The 18,564-nt window shown below is 40.7% G+C and overlaps 1 protein-coding gene across 5 annotated transcripts in view; it reads right to left on the bottom strand.

The window, feature by feature from the left end:
- Positions 1-18,564, bottom strand: part of si:dkey-97m3.1 (fatty acyl-CoA reductase 1) — a 60,613-nt gene that overhangs the window by 12,156 nt on the left and 29,893 nt on the right. For all 5 annotated transcript variants that reach the window (XM_044186272.1, XM_044186274.1, XM_044186271.1 and 2 more), the window contains exons 3-5: positions 8,347-8,522; positions 2,670-2,849; positions 1,428-1,605 (exon numbers count right to left, since the gene is read on the bottom strand). In XM_044186272.1, the coding sequence (XP_044042207.1) occupies positions 1,428-1,605; positions 2,670-2,849; positions 8,347-8,522 (534 nt within the window). The remainder of the gene's footprint in view (positions 1-1,427; positions 1,606-2,669; positions 2,850-8,346; positions 8,523-18,564) is intronic.

Genomic DNA, 18,564 nt, shown 5'->3' with positions numbered 1-18,564 from the left:
ATGAAGGCTGAGCAGAGAGCCAGGATCTGCCCTCAGAGTCCCAGAGCTCACACACACACAAGGCCTACATTTCCTGACGCCACATAAACAAGGACTTCCCTGTGTTTTTCTGGTATTTTATTTATGCAGCATCCTCTCTACATCTCTCAGAGTACCTTTGATTATTTCACGGGAAGGTTCTGAACGACCTTAAGCATCTGAAGAGCAGCTCTCATCTGACTGCATACACCTGTAAACAAGCTCAAAATAATGACCTTAAAGGCAAAATCAACAACCACAAATCAATGAGGAGCGTCTTTTTTCAATGATCTCTAAATGGATTTATGGACATTTATTCGCGATGGACATCATAGAGATAATATCCTCGCTAAGTGTAAGTCACATTCAATCTAAAAGAGAAGGAAGATTTTTTACGCAAATTGCTGTATCTTTGCCTCATGTATCTCCCTCACGATGCCCTCCTCACAGTTTTAAAACTTCTGCACTAGAGCACTCGCAAACAAATCCAAGTTTTCCATGTTTTCTAATGTTTTGAAACATTTTATTTTACAGCAGAAATTGTTTTTAGGCCTATATTCTGATTTATGCTCAGGTGAGAAACACACTAGATGTTTGTTTTTCATTCTCCAAGTTAACTATTCAATTATATGTGAACAAACCTGTAACTGATGGGTTGAGAAATTACAGATTGGGCCTTTCACTGGTAAGGGGTCATACAAAACACTAATTCCTCTTTGCTGAAGATCACAAAAATGCTACTTTATGTAAAGATTAAAGGTGAAATAGTGGCTGATATTATAATTTTTTACTTACTTATTGCAGTAAGTGCAAAATGATTTAAATCCTCAGTTATGTGAAATGCAAATGTTGAAGAGGTCAGGATGCCTGCAGCACCAGAAGCTTGTCTGAAAGCAGCTAAATTATGGAAGTAATGCAATGTTCAAATTCACACTCTCAGAGTGGCCTTTACATGAACTTCTCTGCACTCTTCAGCTTACCTCAATGTGACATTCAGTTCGTCACTGTATGTCCACCCTCGGTGTCCCATTTCTGCCCTATTCATCACCCTAAACTCTCCCATCCCAGCAACTGTTTGACGACTTGGGTTGAATCACGCAGGTCTTCAGCCAAGATATTAACCTATTCGCTTTAATCCTTGGCGACTTAAGAAAAACCCCACACGGGAGCAGCATTGACACTGTGCAGGATTACGTCGATCAATATCTTATTTCCATTCGTTTTACTGTCACAGGTGGACACTTAAAGAGCATGGGAACAAGAAAAGTCATTCAAACATGTTGATTGACCACAGGCAGCAGTATTACTGTTCACACCACACTGAGGTTCAGTAGACACATATATCTGTACAATGTGTAAAAGTGGTTTAGCTCTGTCGGAGAAAAGAGTAAAATATTCAGTAGACTCACGGGGAAAGGCTCCTGCCAGCTGGCTCCCACTATGGACGGTCTGATGATGGCAATGTTGAGCTTGTCTTGCTCCTGCTGCACCATGCACTCGGCCAGGGCTTTGGTGTAGGTGTATGTGTTGGGCCTGTCGCCGATAAGCCGCGGTGTGATGTCACGCACCATGCCGTCATCCATCCACCTGAAGACAGACATGAAGGGCTCAGTCAGAGAAACGCAGCATGTACCCATTTGAGTATTATCATCACTAATAACTATTGCATAAGGGGTATAATATTGTAAATGTATGCCAAGGGTTGACCTTGACTCATTTATCATTTAAAAATCCATATTGAGATTCAAATAAATGGTAATATAAATGACAAATAAATGTTATAATGTTAATTTAAAAAAAACACTGATGCAGATTTATACTCAAAAAGAAGTGTTGTTTGGAAAGTCTGAAAGCAGTGAAAAGTGTTTATAGACTTCCTACATCTCCACTCCACATTTTTATTTTATGATTCATTATTCCCAATAAATTTCAGGACTGGCTTAGCCTGAAAATGAGACAGAATTGCCATTTCATTTCACTTCATTTTTTCGTCTTCATTTTATTTGAATCACTGAACAAATCAAAAGATGTGGGCAGTGATTTATTGATTTGGAACCAAGGCTAGGACTGGATATTAAACTCAATACTGATGGGAACGTGACTATGGCATCCAGTCCTTAAAATGTCAGTATCAAGTATCAAAAGTAATTGAAAGCCTGCTCAGATTCTTCTTTGGTCTTGTTTAGCAAAGTCTTTTATCAGGCATTTTCTGACCTTATTAGGGTATCAGGGTTTTTTTTTTTTATAGGTAGAATTCTTGTATGGCTGCTTATGTTTTTAGACTGATGTGAACTTTATTAATGAAAAAACGTTTTGTTGAGAGAACATGTATATATTCCCGAAACCAACTGGAACTTGGGGATCGTATAGAAGTTAACCTGCCCTGGTCACTATGAGGACCAGCTTCCAGTCTGACCCCTTTGACTCTAGCTGCTGCAAAAAAGTAGATACAACTTGGCTTTTCAGGTGTGGCAGACAAAACATCTTATAAACTCTCAGTATATTATTATATATTATATATAGTATATATGATGAGTATATTATTGGCCTACAGTGTGCTTGTTCATCATATTCCATTCGATATGAATCAAACAGAACTAGAACTGATTTCATGTCCTTGGGGCACAACAAGCAACCCTTCATCCACTCACTCGAGAGATTCAATGAGTTTCTTGGGCTCGACAGGTGGCGGGTAGATGACCTCATCGATGTGCTTGCGGTTGCAGTTTGCATAGGCGGTGGAGATGTGAATGAAGGCCTCGAGGTGGTGCATCTGCTGGGCCAGGCTGAGGAGCTGCTGTGTGGCAATCACATTCAGCTGCAGGGCGTGTCTGCCGGAGAGAAGAGAGATACATTGTCAAACAGTCTGTCTCTCTGGGTGTGTGTATGTGTGTGTGTGTGTGTGGGAGGAAAGGGTGTGCAAATGAGTCTGTGTGTGTAGGGAAAAGGCTTTGAGGGTGCATTTGCCAGACTGCTAATATCTCTGTCTGAGCATTTGCATGCGAGAACGTTTGCATTTGCTGACTCCTGAGCGTTCCATTCAAACGAGAATTTGCAGAACATGATTATAAACCAGAGCAGAACAACACGACAGGATCTTGAGACATGAAACCGAACAGGAGGGAGAGAAGACAAGACAGAACGAGAGCGTGCGTGAAGGGGGGGGGGGGAACATCTGCTCTCTTCATAAATGTGTTAGTCTCATCGTTAGTTTCACTGAACACCGTTTTCAGCTCATACTACCACTCATCCAGCCATGAGCACTTCAGCAAACACTTCTGTGGCTCAACGTGGAGTACGTGCCAGTAGGGCTGCACAATTAACCGTTATGAAATCCAGATTTCAATTCACAGCTCCATATAGTTGTATTTCTACATGTCTGTCCTAGAAGAGAAATCTTACTGAGGTCCCCCCGCCCCAGTGTGTTATTGTATGTTGCTCAAATTGTGAAGCCATCTGAGGCAAATTTGTGATTTCAACTTATCTAAGTAACTGACATGACAATTCTGCTGCATTTGCGTTAGCAGGAGATCTGCTGCATCAAACCAAGCGTTCCTCATTTCTCCACAAATTGCATCAATGAATAACAAGACTACATTACACCATGCAATGAATTATGTGCAGCGGGGGCAGAAATAAAAACAAATCAAAGATGTTTGTGAGAAAGTAACAAGGTGAAAGAAAAAGCTTTAAGAAGAACAAAACATTTTGAGCAAAGTGAGTCAGAACAGAGCTGCAACTAATAAGTATGTTATGGAATAACCTGTAGATTATTTTTTCAATCAACCAATAATTGCTTAGTCCAGAAATTTCTTAAAATTGTGAAAAATACTCATCACAAATTCCCAAGAGCCCAATTGACGTCTACAAATGTTTTACCCGACCAACGAAGATATTTGAGAAGCTGCAACCAGAAGCTGCTCAATTAAAAGACTTAAATTATTCATCCAAATTTGCTTTACTGGCATGACCATAATCAAGTATAGTATTGCCAGTGTGGTGATCCTAATGATTAATCCATTATCAGACTTGTTGTTGATTAATATACAGTAGATTGAGTAGTGGAGAGAGAAACACGAGGCAAAGATACAGCAATTTGCATGTGTGTGACAGGAAGAGAGAGAGAGATGGACAGTGTGTGTCGGTGTGTGGTGGGCGATGGGTCCAGCTTGTTAACGGCAGCAAAGCGAGTGACAGTTGCGGCGAGGAGGGAGGGTGATGCTGGTGGTCTTCCCACCACCTCCTGGGACCATATGCAGGTCGTCACGCCAGCAGGACAGTCAGGAAAAGACAGACGCACCGCTGTGCCCCTTCCTGCAGCTGACTCGTCACCCATCTGTTTTTACTATTATGATTTTGGATGTAACAAGTAGAGAACTGCATAAGTAGCACCGCAAAGGATCCTTTTATTATAGCTTTATTACATCTTGGGTCTTTTGTTTTGTTCATCATCAGATTAATTACAGAGATCTGGGAACATTACAACAACAAAGTCAGACAAAAACATATGCCTGCTACATAAAATTGCTTTATTTTATCAGACATTTCTCATAATTTTTTCCTCCTCTGGCCTATAAAACTTCAAAATGACCTGAATTCTATAAAATAAAGTAAAGTAAAAGTAACTCTTTCAAGGTTTCTGCAGGATTCACCAAGATAAGTTTTAATATCACATACAAGGCAATTGAATACCTGTTTAAAGATTATACTGCCCAAAGTATGAAAGAATGATGGAAAAGCAGTAGGGACGATAAGGCCTACAATTCCTAATAATATATTTAATTACATTAATGCAAATTGGACCCGGGTAAGTGACAGAAAATGGACGGATGGATTAACCAATTAAAAATAATTAATTAATTTAAGACTTTTCAAAAATACCCTGCTCTTTGCTTCAAGTCCTCATAAATATGTCACCTTAGACTTGCTTTCTTTTAAAAGGGGTCACAAGCCAAAAATCACTAAAAGCGGATCTAAATCACTTTATTTGGAGATGTAATCAACAACTATTTTCAATAAATTTATTAATCGTCATCGTCAATCATCGGGGATTAACTGATTAAACAGTTCAATCAATCTAATCAAGAAGGTAATGGTGATAAAAATAATTGTTAATTGCATCCCTACTTTTACTAATAAGTTTGGCTAACTTAGGGGTTTCTTTAAAAGCTGTCCGATGGTCCAACTGGTCGTGTTTCTTGCCCACTGGACTCTTGGATTACCCTGGTGAGATAGAAATGATGGCCAAAACTACCAGAATAAACATCCAAGTTTTAATAAACAGGAATTATCCTTTAAGTGTGCATAAAGACCTGCAGAGGATAAAGACCAGTGCTGAGGTGTCAGCATGAAAGACGTGGAATGAGTCTGAAACTTTAAACAGATGCCCGACTAGTCTGATTTATGTCCCTGCACTGCTTACAACAAGGCTGCTGGCCGCTACACAACAGTAATGACTCAGAGATGACAGAGACGGGAGGGAAGAGAGAGAAAGGGTGAACATGGGAGTGAAAGCTAGATAAAGAGGGGTGAAAAGACAAGTAAAGGTGAAAGCCACTCGGAGAGAAAGATGGAAGGTAAAGCAACAGAGAGGGAACAGGACAGGCAGAGATGTGGAAGCAGTTAAAAGATCAATATAAATCTGTGTGGAGTGCAGTGCAGCAGCTTTACCCTAACTGAGCTGTCACTCAAACCTAATAGATGTCTCAAACACACAGCTTTAGTAAACCTGAGGAGCCGTCTGACACCACCATATTGTACATTGCGCTGTATATGTCATAGTTAGCCACATCTCTCACACTCTCCCCATCGTTGTGTACTCTAGTGTGCTCTCCTCTCCCTGTGTTCCTTGTCAGTCTTCTGTGTGTGTGTGTATGTGTGTGTGTGTGTGTGTGTACCGGCCGGGGCGGGGCTCCCTGGTTTTTCCTCCTGCTGCGGATCACCAGCACACCTGAAGTTCATCATCCAATCAGACTCCACAGTATATCTACCTGGCTCTACCTCACAACTAGCGCCAGATCGTCTATGACACCTTCGCCACTGCGCCCAGTTAAGTTTATTGTTACTCGTTGTTGTCATATCTCGTGTAACCCTGCCTGTCTCTGCCACAGTCATTCCCTGCCGGTGCTCGCTGATCTCTGCAACGCTGCTTCCCTGTTCTGCCTGCCACGCTACACGAGCCATATCCAGAAGCCCAGCTCAACGCCTCCGCCCTCGGAACCCAAATAATCAAAACAGCTTGCTGTTATTTATTGTTACATTCCTAAAGCTGTAGTCTCTCTCTCACACACGCACATCTTTTTAGAACAGCTTTTAATGCCTTTATTTAATGTCCTGTGCTACCTTGTGCCTTAGTGTGCTTTTAGTTATCTAGGATATTTTTTTTAACTTGTCATGTAAAGTGTCTTTGAGTATCTTAAAGCACTCAAGCCCAAAGCATAGCCCTAGCCAGGATTTTAGCAATACTGAGGTAATGAGTCAAAAGTCCTTGAGGAGAACCTCACCAGCCTAATAAAATGTTGAGGGGCCCCTCCAACAAGTTCTGTGAAATTTCACATTTTATATATATATACTTAACTGCTCTGAAAATTGTATCTTGCTACATTAAGGTCTAAGTGTTTTAAAGCATTAGCTGTACTGCCAGGTATGTAATTCTGGTGGAAAATCCAGATGTGTGTGTGTATAATCTTCCCAGAAAATCCCAGAAATATTACATCAGAGGTAACCTTGGTGTCCTCAGTGGTAGCTACGGCCCTGTCCTAATGACAGTCATTTAAATTTAAGGAAAGAAGGAGTCCATGCAAGTGAAATTCTCCATGACTGAGTTATAAGCAGGGCGGCCCCTGACCTTCATGGGACCCCCAAACAGAAATGTTATTTTGCTTGTGAGACACAGAAGACGTAGCAGAACATAAATAGTCTTAAACTTGTAGGCTTAAGCACAGTGTAAACAGAAGGCTTTCCTGCAGTCTGTCAGCTTAGTGTCAATGTGGTGCGCTCACGTACTGACCTCAGACCAGTGCTCACAACCAAAACTCAAACGGGAGTGTGCACTGAATATAATATGGATTTTGTTTAAAAAGAAATTATTTGAAATATGCCAAAAGTTGGATGCGCATTCCTATAAAAACCCAGTACTATAATGTTAAATGATGTTTTGACCTGACACTTTTCATTTGAAACTGTTTAAACATGTGAAAAACGAAAAAAAAAAAAATATTTTTGAATCGAAAATTCACAGTTTATAAGTGCAACAGGCAATGCCTTGTACTCCTGTGAGGGGCGTTTCCAAAATGCACTGTCCATCTGTCTGACCCACTGTATGCCCCTCAGTAAGCTAGGCTATCATCGCTCTGTTCGCTAACGCAAAATGGAGAAAACTAGCGAGCTGCATTGATAAAAATATAATGACACCAAACTGCCAAAGAAGTAATGTAGTGAGGAGGCATTGTGGATTCAACACCATAGACGGAAAATTGTTTCCTGACTTTGCAAAATGCAACTGCCTTACAGTAACCCTAGCTTGTTACTCAAGTGAGGCAAAAACGTACAGGACTGATCAGCTGGAGCAGAGCACTAGCACATCATCCACAGAAGAAAGAAATAACCAGGTCACCAATATATATCATGCACTGTCCCCACCAGGATCCAATAACAGCACAGTAGCCTGAGGCTGCAGCAAATGAGTGAAGACACACTGTCCAACGTCCACACTGTTATAAACAAGCTGGAAGTCATCAGTGGGCTCAGGGCTTATAGAACCCTTAGTAATGGACATCAATTCATTTCCACGAATGCTTGTATCTAAAAATACTCGCGCTGGCTGTGACAACTCAACATCTGAATCACCTCCTACATGTCAGATAATGTCACACAAATTCAATATCTTCTGCGTTGATCACACAAAGCTATTTGTGCAGTGTGGCTCCCTGAATAAAGAAGAAACCATCTATTTTTTGACATATTGTCACACTGTACTAAAGGTGACTTGATGTTTTTACAAACGGTTGATTTCTCCACATCCTCATCCCTTTGTAATCAACGGTTCTACTTCCTCTTTGCTTTAAATTAATGAAACAGAACAGCCTGTTTGGTGAGCTGCAGATCCTCTGGAGTGATGTCTTACAACAGGAAGGAAGTTCCTGCGACAAGGAACATTTACCGAACAATCACGAGATGTTGTGTATGTTTTTGGTAAATTATTTGGTGAAGTGAAATGTGAGTGAGTGGATACAGAGTATATTTTGTTTATGTATGAAGGAGGGATGGTAAAGAGCAGATGAGAGGGGGTTTGTGTGAATGCATTAAATCCGGGGATGTGATCCTCACTTGAGTGGCTCGTCGAAGCGGATGGTGGCAGCACAGTGGAAGATGATGTTAATGCAGGTGGTGAGCTTCTCCACATCCTGTGGGCTGATGGCCAGGCCGGGCTGCGTCAGCTCGCTGCTGATGGGGATGATCTTCTGGTGGAAGTCGGGGTTGTCCTCCCGCACTCGGTCGAAAAGCTGCCAGACACAAGACAGAAAATACACAAAGAGAAAGATGAGTTTACACGCTGACTTAGTGATCAGCAGCGGTCAGACAATAAATAGAGCGACCGACTCAAATGTCACTTATAATTATGCCCATTTTGCACAAGAGCTGGAGGGCAGCTCAACTATAAAAACTGACTCAAGCGTTGACAGCTAAACACTTAAATAGCATGACAAGGAATGCAAATGATCAAGTCAGCAAAGACAGCAATTGTCATTTGTCATTATTTGACATTTGATAGACTATACAGTTGATCTGTACAGAGGACAGAGAGATTGACAGATGATGAAAGTAATTGTCAGTTGCAGCCCTGACTAGGTGGAGCATATAGATAAAATCCTCAATCACAATATGTAATTTATATATCACAATACTGATATACTGTATATCATGATGAAGTAGACTTTATGGAGAATCACCTCATAAACTATTTATAGATAAAATAACCAGATGGGAATGTGTGATTGTGGATAGTCTGGCACATTAAATACTTGACAAATCAAAGTACTTAAAGTAAATTGATGCAAAAATCTTGAAAAAAATATTGCCATTGTCCTGCTCATAGATTGTCCACAATGCCCAAAATAGCCTAATACATTCCGGGGAAGGGAGAACCATCATTATGCACCAATGTGGAAACACAATAGGCGCCCTCTAATAATAATAATAAAGAGGAAGGAGACTTCTAATTTTAGTTTAAGCACTATTTAGGTTAAGAAAAGCATTGGTTGCATGGCCTTACAGCCCAGACAAAAGGTCAATAAATGACCTGCACATATTAATTAATGAAGACCATTAATGATGATTTTGGCTAATTAGCTACTTTATTATTAAAGGTGGGGTATGTGATTCTAATCCAATACACGTCTTACTGTAAAATTCAGCGAATATCTCCTCACGGTCTGCTAGTCCATTGTGTACGTGAAAAACATCTGGTGTTTGTACACAGACCTGGCTGTGTAAGTGGCTCAGACCGGGCCACACAACACTATTCCAGCCATTCCTGCCATGATTTGTGTGTCAGGTAACGTTAAATGACTTGCCCACAGACATTCAGCTTACTTTCTAGTTTGCCAAGATATGCTGTTGTTGTGCTGTTTGCTATAGTAGCAGGAGAGTTGTGAGGATCGCTGTCTGGAGCTGGTTTGCTGGCTCTGGGAAACCGTCTCGTCCTCTCTGGCTGTTAGCTTCACAGCAGCAACTGTAGGGACAGTTTGCTAACCCACAACCTAGCTAACGTTAGTTTCATTACTTAATGTGTCGTTGTTCTCTCTATATCATGGTATTTGTCATGGTATTGGATTTGACCAGAATCATATACCCCACCTTTAATTCAACTAAAAGGAAATATGACGAAGTGTTAGCAGAAGTTTCTGCTGTGGACCAATGAGTTTTATTTGTCAGTGCCATGAGTCAGACTAAGGCGTGTTCCCTGATGAATGTCCAACTCTGAACAAAGCACACACACACACACACACACACACACACACACACACACACAGAAAGCTAATCACCTCATTGAAGAAATGCACTCCCTGTTGTATACATAAGACTATCAGTACATACCAAACATATATCCAACAATATAAGACTGAACATTTGCCCCTCTGTTCAGTGGAATCTGACGGGAAAGGCATGAGCAACATTAAACCCCTTTGTGTGAGGTTGTAGGGCTGCAAGGAAGGATTATTTTTCCAGTTAAGACTGCTCGTTTTGTCCAAAACTCAAAGATATTCAATTTACAATAATCTTTACATTTGAGAAGGTGGAAGCAGCGAATGTCTGGCATTTTTGCTAAAAAGAAAAAGAAAAATGATCAATTATCAAAATTTCTGCAACAAATAGTTTCAGCACAAGCGAAGAGTTCATCCCTCAGGTCAAAAATGCTTGCCTAGAACTGCCTGACTGACGACGACAAGTGTGGGACCACATTTGCTCATGCACTACATATTCTGCGCGATGCACCACGTGTAACCCTACACAAAGCCCCGCTTGCGTGATATTATTCCACCTGTTTACACTGCTGTTTGCTCACTGAGGGCTGCAGACGCCATTCCAACATGGGGGGGTGGGGGTGGGGGGTTGGGGGGATAAGTGAGCTCTCGTCTGGATTTACCAGCTCATGTCTCACACAACCCTTGTTGCCTGACACCCTTGCCCTGCAGTGCGCTGAGCACTGCATCAGTGTCCCTCTCCTACTGGGAGACACTAACCAAAGGCAGCTGAGAAAGTTAGTCAGATGTCATATTGTGTCATGCATTTCTTTGTGCAGTTCCAATCAGGAGTCGCAAAGAGTAGTGTTGCTGTGCCACCAACATGGCTGACATTTCTGGCAGTGTGGTAGCTGTGCACAAAGACATGTTACAGATAGTAAGAGATGGCATGAGAAAAAAAAGAGGGTGAATGACAGGGGAAGTTAAGGGATTGGCATCAAATTGTGTGCTCTCTCTTATGAAATTGCCACTCTGTGTGTATATCAGCTGTCCTAGTAAGCAGAGCACTCTTGCTGAAGAGGACAGAACATGAATATAAACAGCTTCAAACAGCTGTTTATATTCATGTTTTTTATACCCATCAGTCTTCTGCTTTGTAATGCCATCCCTCTCTTCTCCAAATACCTCACGCTGCTCATATTAGGGACAAGTCCTGATGTACAGTATGTAATGTCGTAACCCAGAACTATTCCCAACTGGGGGAGGGGGATGCATGCGACATTTTCTGCATGATACTGTAGCACTGCAATCATTATGTAATGCAAAAATAATGGTGTATTCCCTCCCTCTGCTCTATGCCAACAGCTGGCAGTAAGAGAGACCTACAGTGTGTAGAGAGTGGCAGTAGAAGAGGAGATTCATTGTGCACTTTTCTCACAAAAAAAACCTTACCAAAAATACCAAATTGGAATGCGTTTTACTGCACAAACTGTTCCCTCTTTACTGTATGATTCACGGAGCTGTTGATGTCATGTAATGACCTCAGTTCAACTTCCTCTTGAGGGTGTGTAGCTTGGCAACAGAAATAAACCACCCAGATTTTGGCAGCGCCCCGTCAGCCACAAAACCTTGTGGGTAGTGTGAAGAGGAAGTTTTTAAGAAAGTTTACCCTGACAACAAAACGTGTCCTGTCAATACATAGTGTCTGTCAGGGACACAGTTAAAAGAGTTCAGTGTGACAACTTATACACAACGCCATCAGTCAAAAAAAAGAACTGCTAAAGCCTTTTGGGGATCAGCCAGGTTTATGTGCTTCAGCCTTGAAATGCCCAGACTTTTACAAATTTTGCTTTTTCATGAAGAAATACATTGAATGCCACACATCCCTTCGGTAGTGCGACTGTCATTCATGAGGTTTGCAACCACTACTGAGACAAAAACCACTTTAAGACCAGAAAAAGCATATAGAAGAACCTCCTCAACACTGAAACGAGAAGAGTTGGTTTGACTGAGGAGGAACTCTTAACCACAATATGTTGTGTGCTTTTATAACGTTTTTGGGGAACTGCTCGTAGGTGTCATGGTTATTATAATCACAAGAATATTTTTTATGATGTAGAGTCACAAATCCACCCCATTATAATCAGTGATCACGCTCTTGTTTCCCTTAATAGGAATAGAAGCAATCAAAATGGCATTTTAACATATCTCTCCTCTGAGACCCAGATTTTGAAAGGGCATCCTTTTTAAGAGATAAATGATTCTCCAAATACCTCACCATTATTACTTTGGGAAACAGGAAACTCATACTTTGCATACAAGAAGGAGGACAAGGAACAGGAAACAAATCTGGAATGAAAAATAAAAGACTTGTAACTAACACCCAAAACAGAATCTCAGAAAGATTTAAGAAAATACAAACTACCTGGCACTGAACTCCCATCCAACACTTCTGGTATGAAATCACTGACTTATAACTGATCTCTCGTCCTGGGCTCCCGCATCCCACTATCCCTGTCCCTACTAGGGGGCACATTTAAAAATCTGATTAAAAATCTACTAATTGACTATATTTCCATGGAAAACTGCCTCCATCAAATATCAAACCCCAGAATCTGACTCTGTTTGGTCAACATTAACTCCTGGTAGTCCTGACCCAACCATCATCACTGCCATTATCTGTATTATAATTATTGCTACAATACTGTTGCTAATTTATCAAGCTACCACAAATGAGTGACTAATTACTAATACCTACACAATGCACAAAAAGGTGAAGAAACTGGGGCTCAATAGGGGCCCACAACAAAGTTTTGCCTCAGGGCCCCTAGGGAGTTAATCTGGCCCACCTGCAAATGTTCCAGGGAACAAAAGCAGAAACATGTCTGCGTTGTAGCTTTACAGCTAACACAGCTGCTAGCAAGCTTACATCCATTGTACACAGCTTAAAAAAACTTAACTTTAACAGAATTAAACTATCTTAACTATGGTAATTCAAGTCATAGGCAAACATACACTTACTAATAGCAAGAATCTTGAAAAACTTTTGCCTTTAAACCTTTGCTCTTTGGCTGGCAGAGCTACATGTGCACATCTAAGCAAGGGGCTTCTCATTTCTTTCCCAGCTGCTCACTTCACTCTGATCAGCACTGCTACTGTAGGTCGAGCAAAACTGCTCCTGCTGTTTCACACAGAAATACACTTCTCATTCACCATGAATTGCAATTGGTGCCTTGCGACATGAATGTGTGTATGTGAGAAGGCAGGGTTCAACGTTAAGGTTTTAGTTATAGTTATAAATACATAAATGCAGAGGAAGAGCAGAGCTTGTCATCAGTTTTGATTAAGATTATACTGATGACATATTAACACCCATTTTGTTACATTTCAATTACCATAAAACAAGGAAGCAGGGACAGTCTAATGCCTGCCAAGATAAGCAGCAGATCTTTGTGACATTAAATGTCAAATTTTACAAAACACAATAAACAGTAACCTTGATATACTCCTTTGTCACTCAGGGAGAAAGTCCCCAGTCTCCCTTATTGGTGCACACAACATCTCTTGGGTGTTAGAATTAAAATGCAAATTAACTTAAGTTCCCCACCTCCCGCTGGTACCACAGTAATGATGCCGCACAGGGCAATTACTGTTTCTGGGGCAGAGTGGCAAAAGAAAATGAGAGACAACTGTACAATGCTATCACTTACTGTACATTTGAAAAATATGATTAAAATTAAATCCAAAGTTTTAGTGCACACACTACCCAACAAAAATAGTAGCCTGAGTATCTACCAGGCTATACTCAAAAAAGATATTTGTGAAGCACCTCTAAGTTAAATTATAGAAAGACCCACAAGTGCATCAGGGTCAGAGGGGTGAATGAGGCCGTAGAATGTGGGCTTCAGAGCGCTCTTTGTTATAGGCACAGTCAGAGAATGGCATTGTGGCATTGTTTTGTAAAAGGCTATTTTCTTGTGCCAGCCTTCCACCACTCGCATTTACCATCACACCCTTCTCTGACCCACGGTCATCAATGAGCAAACTGCCTTGTACAGGAATACAATAGTCCACCAGTTCGCATTTCCTCAACACTCTGAGGGGAAAAACATCACCACAGCCATCCCTGCAGTGTGGCCGCAAGTGTTTTAGTAGTACATCTTGTGGTCAGTCAAACAAAGTCATGGCCTTGAACAAGCAGCGATCAAGGTCTTCTTATAAAGTCAGTTCTGTGAATGACTTTCCTTCATTTAACTTGTGGCTTGTGCTAGAGGTGGCTTGTACATGCGGTCACCATTCGTCCTTTCTTTGCGCTGGACACTGCCATTTTTAAGACCATGAGGGCAATAAATCTTCCATCAAGAGTGCTTGAAGCAGCCTCTCTGTGGACTTTCATAGAAACCCAACACTAATGGCACTTTCCTTTCAGCCCAGCAACCCGAGATGCCATTCAAACAGCCTCTCTTCCTACTAACTGCCCTTTAACTGGGCTCCACTCTTTTCACAGCTCCATTCACGCAGACCTTTCCCCTGAAGCAAAGGGATGACACAGAGAAAAAAAAAGAAAAAAATGAAGAAGATGCACAAAAGTTTTGAGAAACTGGTGAGGAAAGCAAAAGCAAAAGTGGTTTCTTTTTCGGCCTTGTCCAAATAGTTTATGGTAGCAAAATGTCAACTCTGCCCAGTCTTTTGGAGAGGGTTCTCATGTGTGAGAAGGGTCACAAAAGCATACAGTGTGAAGCAGAGCTAATGATGGCCATGCTGTTCACACTTTCAGAGGTGTAGCATAACTCATTGACAGACTGGAAATCACAGCTGCAGACTCAAACAATTAATCAATTATCAAAATCAATTCAAGTAATTTTTAAAGAGAAAAAAGGCCAAACATTTGATAGTTCCAGCTTCACAAATTGGACAATTTGCTGCTTTTCTTTGTTTCAATATCATTGTAAACTGAATATCTTTGGGTTTAGACTGTTGGTTGAGCAAAACAAGACATTTGAATATGTTACTTTGGGCTATAAGATATTGTGATCAGCATGTTTCATTGTTTTTGATGTTTTATAGACCAAACTATTCATCTTAACAATAGATTAATATATCCCTCGTACCTTTCCGATGTCAAAATTGGGGAGACGATAATTTTTTATAACTTTCCAAAGTCGACAATCAAAAGTAATAAAGTAGGCAGGATTTGAATTTCTCTCTTAAAGTCTTTATCCTTCACACAACTACTTTGTTAATCATATGTAAAAATGAGTGCAACACCATGAACACCTTTAAGGAGAGACAGTCTGAAAAGGATGCACTGTTACCCTCATTGTAACGATTATCGCCTCATGCCCCTCTCTCAGAGCAGTCTTTTCATCCCATCTTCAAGTGTGGCCATTCGGAACAGCTATAAATGCTTTTACTTTCATATGTTGTCGGCCAACAAGACATACAAACTAGTTCTTTGAAGTAAAGTTCTTTTAGCGGTCTTAAGCAGCTAAAAAGTATCTCGACCAATAAACAAAAACTCTGGTTCATAAGTTATCAGACACACACAGAAACAGTTTCCTGGTAGTTTCTGGGATAATGCCTTAAGTATCTGAGTTTAGAAAAACACCAACACTGTCAATTTCCCATACAAGTCTGAAAGGTAGCTGCCGTCTGCACCACCGTTGGTCCCTTCCCTGCTGAGTAAGCCGGATACCACCAATTGGAGACAGGCCGAAAAATTTACTGTAGCTGGGGAAGGTCTGTCAAACTGTGTCAGACAGAAGCAATTAATGGCTGCACCCTCAGCAATGACCTCCATTTCCTGACATGCAGTCTAAATTAGTTGAATAATAGAATATGAGAAGGATCACTGATTCCTCCAGCACCGTTGACGGTGGGCATTAGCACAAAAGCCCATGGTGGAGGATGTATGCAGTTGTCATTATTTGTCAGATACCAGCAAGGTTCTCTTTCTCATCTGCCGAACTGACAAGGCCCCATACTAAGGATGAAAGACTAAGCCTAGGGAGAAGACAGAAATGCAAGGAGTTTCATGGGAAGCTGTGACTAAGGACAGACATGACTAACCACTGGGGCTCTCAGCACATTGAGAAAAAGGGTTCATCTACATTCCTCTTCACTCTTGAATTCATCCCTGTCCCTGCCTCAGTGTCCCAGGGCATAAAAACAGATTTAACCAGCCTGTATGCAGATACATTTCAACACTACTCCAGAGCAGAATCACCTTTAGTCTGAGGTGGAAACTCTGCTGAATTGTTTTAGAAACATTGATTTCATACTAATTGGCTTTCAAATGCTGAGTCTTGTTTATGCATTGGGATGTTCCTGGAAGCAAAGAAAACTTAGTGAAATTAAAGTACACAATTTCATATGCACCAAGTGTTCTGGTTTATCTTAAGGTAAGCAGCATCTACAAATAGCATTATATTGTGATCCACTTAAGAGAGACAATGCCAGCAATCTCTTTATTCAACTCTTTCAACCCTGCATCTCACAGCTTCTTAAGTAAGAGCTTAGGGGAGTGATCAAGGATTGCAGTGAGCAGCTCATCACAGCAAACTAATAAAAAATTGAGGGTTTTCTCATGTCTGGCTCTGGGCTATCATTGTACACAACTCAATTGAAAAGATCAATATTAGCAGAGTAATAAGGTTTACATTGACGGCAAATGTAGTTTCTGGGCTTGGCGTTCAGTATGCCAGGGGTATCGCATTCGAGTTTTCAAACAGTGACCTCATGCGAAGGAGAACACCAAGGAGAATTTTATTACCCTGCAAGAGAAAACGGACTGAAATAAGACCGAGTTTATGATGTGTGCTGCAGGCTTTTGTGTCCTCATTAAATACCACAAGGAATTAGCTGGAATTGGAAGGTGAAATCAGCAATTTGCTTCTTTGAGCACAATGCTGAGACAGCCAGCCAGAGCTGTTTTCAAATATTAGTCTTCTGAAGCCATCTCAGAAGCCCAATTGAAGTCCTCAAGTCATTGCTGTTAAGTCTTCAAGGTCAACAAACGCTGAACATGAAATGACACAGCATTTGACCATTTTCCTTAAAATCTGTGGGGTTTTTTAAATAACTGACACCAAGTCTGTTCAATGCAGTGGCCTAATAATTAAATACAGTAAATTCTCAAATAGTGGCATTTATTTACCTCAATGGCAGAGAGAACTGGGCCTTTATTTAGAAAAGGCTTATATTAGAGAAAGGCTTTTATTCCTACTTCCCCGTGCTTCCCAGTTACTGCAAACTCAAAACTTTCTCCATGTTTATCTGTTGTATATAATACTGAATTTATCAGATATTTCCATAGCGCTAATTCCATCCGTACAACAGAGTCACATCATACTCACCACTCTGCTGTTCTCAGTTTCTCTTTGCTAACAGAACTGCCATTTTCATTCACCACTTAATTCCAGTACTTTCACTTTTTCCGTTTTTGATGCTGTTAAGCTACCGTGAATGCAACTCAACATTTCCAGCAGATTTTTTTTTACTTTAAAAGTCTTCCAGTCTTCCTCTTACTAATGCGCTTTTAATGTGAAAAATGTACAGGAAGTGTTGAGTTTCAAAAAGTGCTGTGGAAATGTACATTATGCTGAATTTACCATGTGAGAGCCATTGTTGTAGGCTACAAGTAATTTCTTGTAAAGTCTTTTGTAATCTCAGCCTTGGCCACGGGAGACTCTGTCATTATTTAAATACCAGCTTTTATATGAGAATTTACAGTAGTTATGGTTGTGGTCCTGTCTGATGCCAAAATAGCCATGCAATAAACTATGCTGAGAGTCTCTACCGAGTGTCATTTATGGACATGCTGCTTCTGTCCTCTGCTGCCTGAGTTGGAGTTTGACACACACACACGCACACTTGTGTTTTTACACGCGTCGAAACAGTGCCGCGAAACTGACCGTCTCGAGCACTCCTAGTTTCGCGGCACTGTTTACCGTACAGGACATCACACGGGAAACAAACCCCGAACTCCCGTGTGAAAGTCCTGTGTTTAACCCATTAGTTTTATGTTTGATCCTTAAGTACATTTAATAGCAAATTCTTCAGAAGAATTTTGAGATCAAGACTTCTTGAGTTGCATTCAGGCTTGAATTGATTAACCGTTGCTCAATATATTAAAATAGTTTGGCTTCAAATTTTGCTCTGGTCTCTTCTTTAAGTTTGTATTCAACATAGTATATTATCTTAATAAATGTACTGAAACAAATGTATATGTGACACAAAAAGGCAATTTATTATTTTGGCCGGTAAAAAATATGCTATGGAATTTTTCATCTACCAGTCCCCTTGAGCGTGAGTCAAAAAGTTAATTTCGGACACTGCGGCAAACCAAATATTACACAAAAAGTTGTGATAAAATATTTTCTCATACTGCAGCAACCACAGACAATAATGTGGTAAAGCTTGCTGCTTATCATAACCATTTCCATCCACCATAATGTTGTTCTGAGTCCCAGACAGACTACAGATTTTCTGTATCAGACTGGTTTCAGAGTTTATCTGGAGACAGAGCTGCTGCAGTTTGTAATCTTGATGAACAAGATCCTCTCTGATATGGAGAGCAGCT

This window comes from Siniperca chuatsi, linkage group LG23 (assembly GCF_020085105.1).
Source record: "Siniperca chuatsi isolate FFG_IHB_CAS linkage group LG23, ASM2008510v1, whole genome shotgun sequence".
Classification (NCBI taxonomy): Eukaryota; Metazoa; Chordata; class Actinopteri; order Centrarchiformes; family Sinipercidae; genus Siniperca; species Siniperca chuatsi.
Note: the sequence above shows the minus strand (reverse complement) of the source record. Positions and strands in the feature narration are given on the sequence as shown.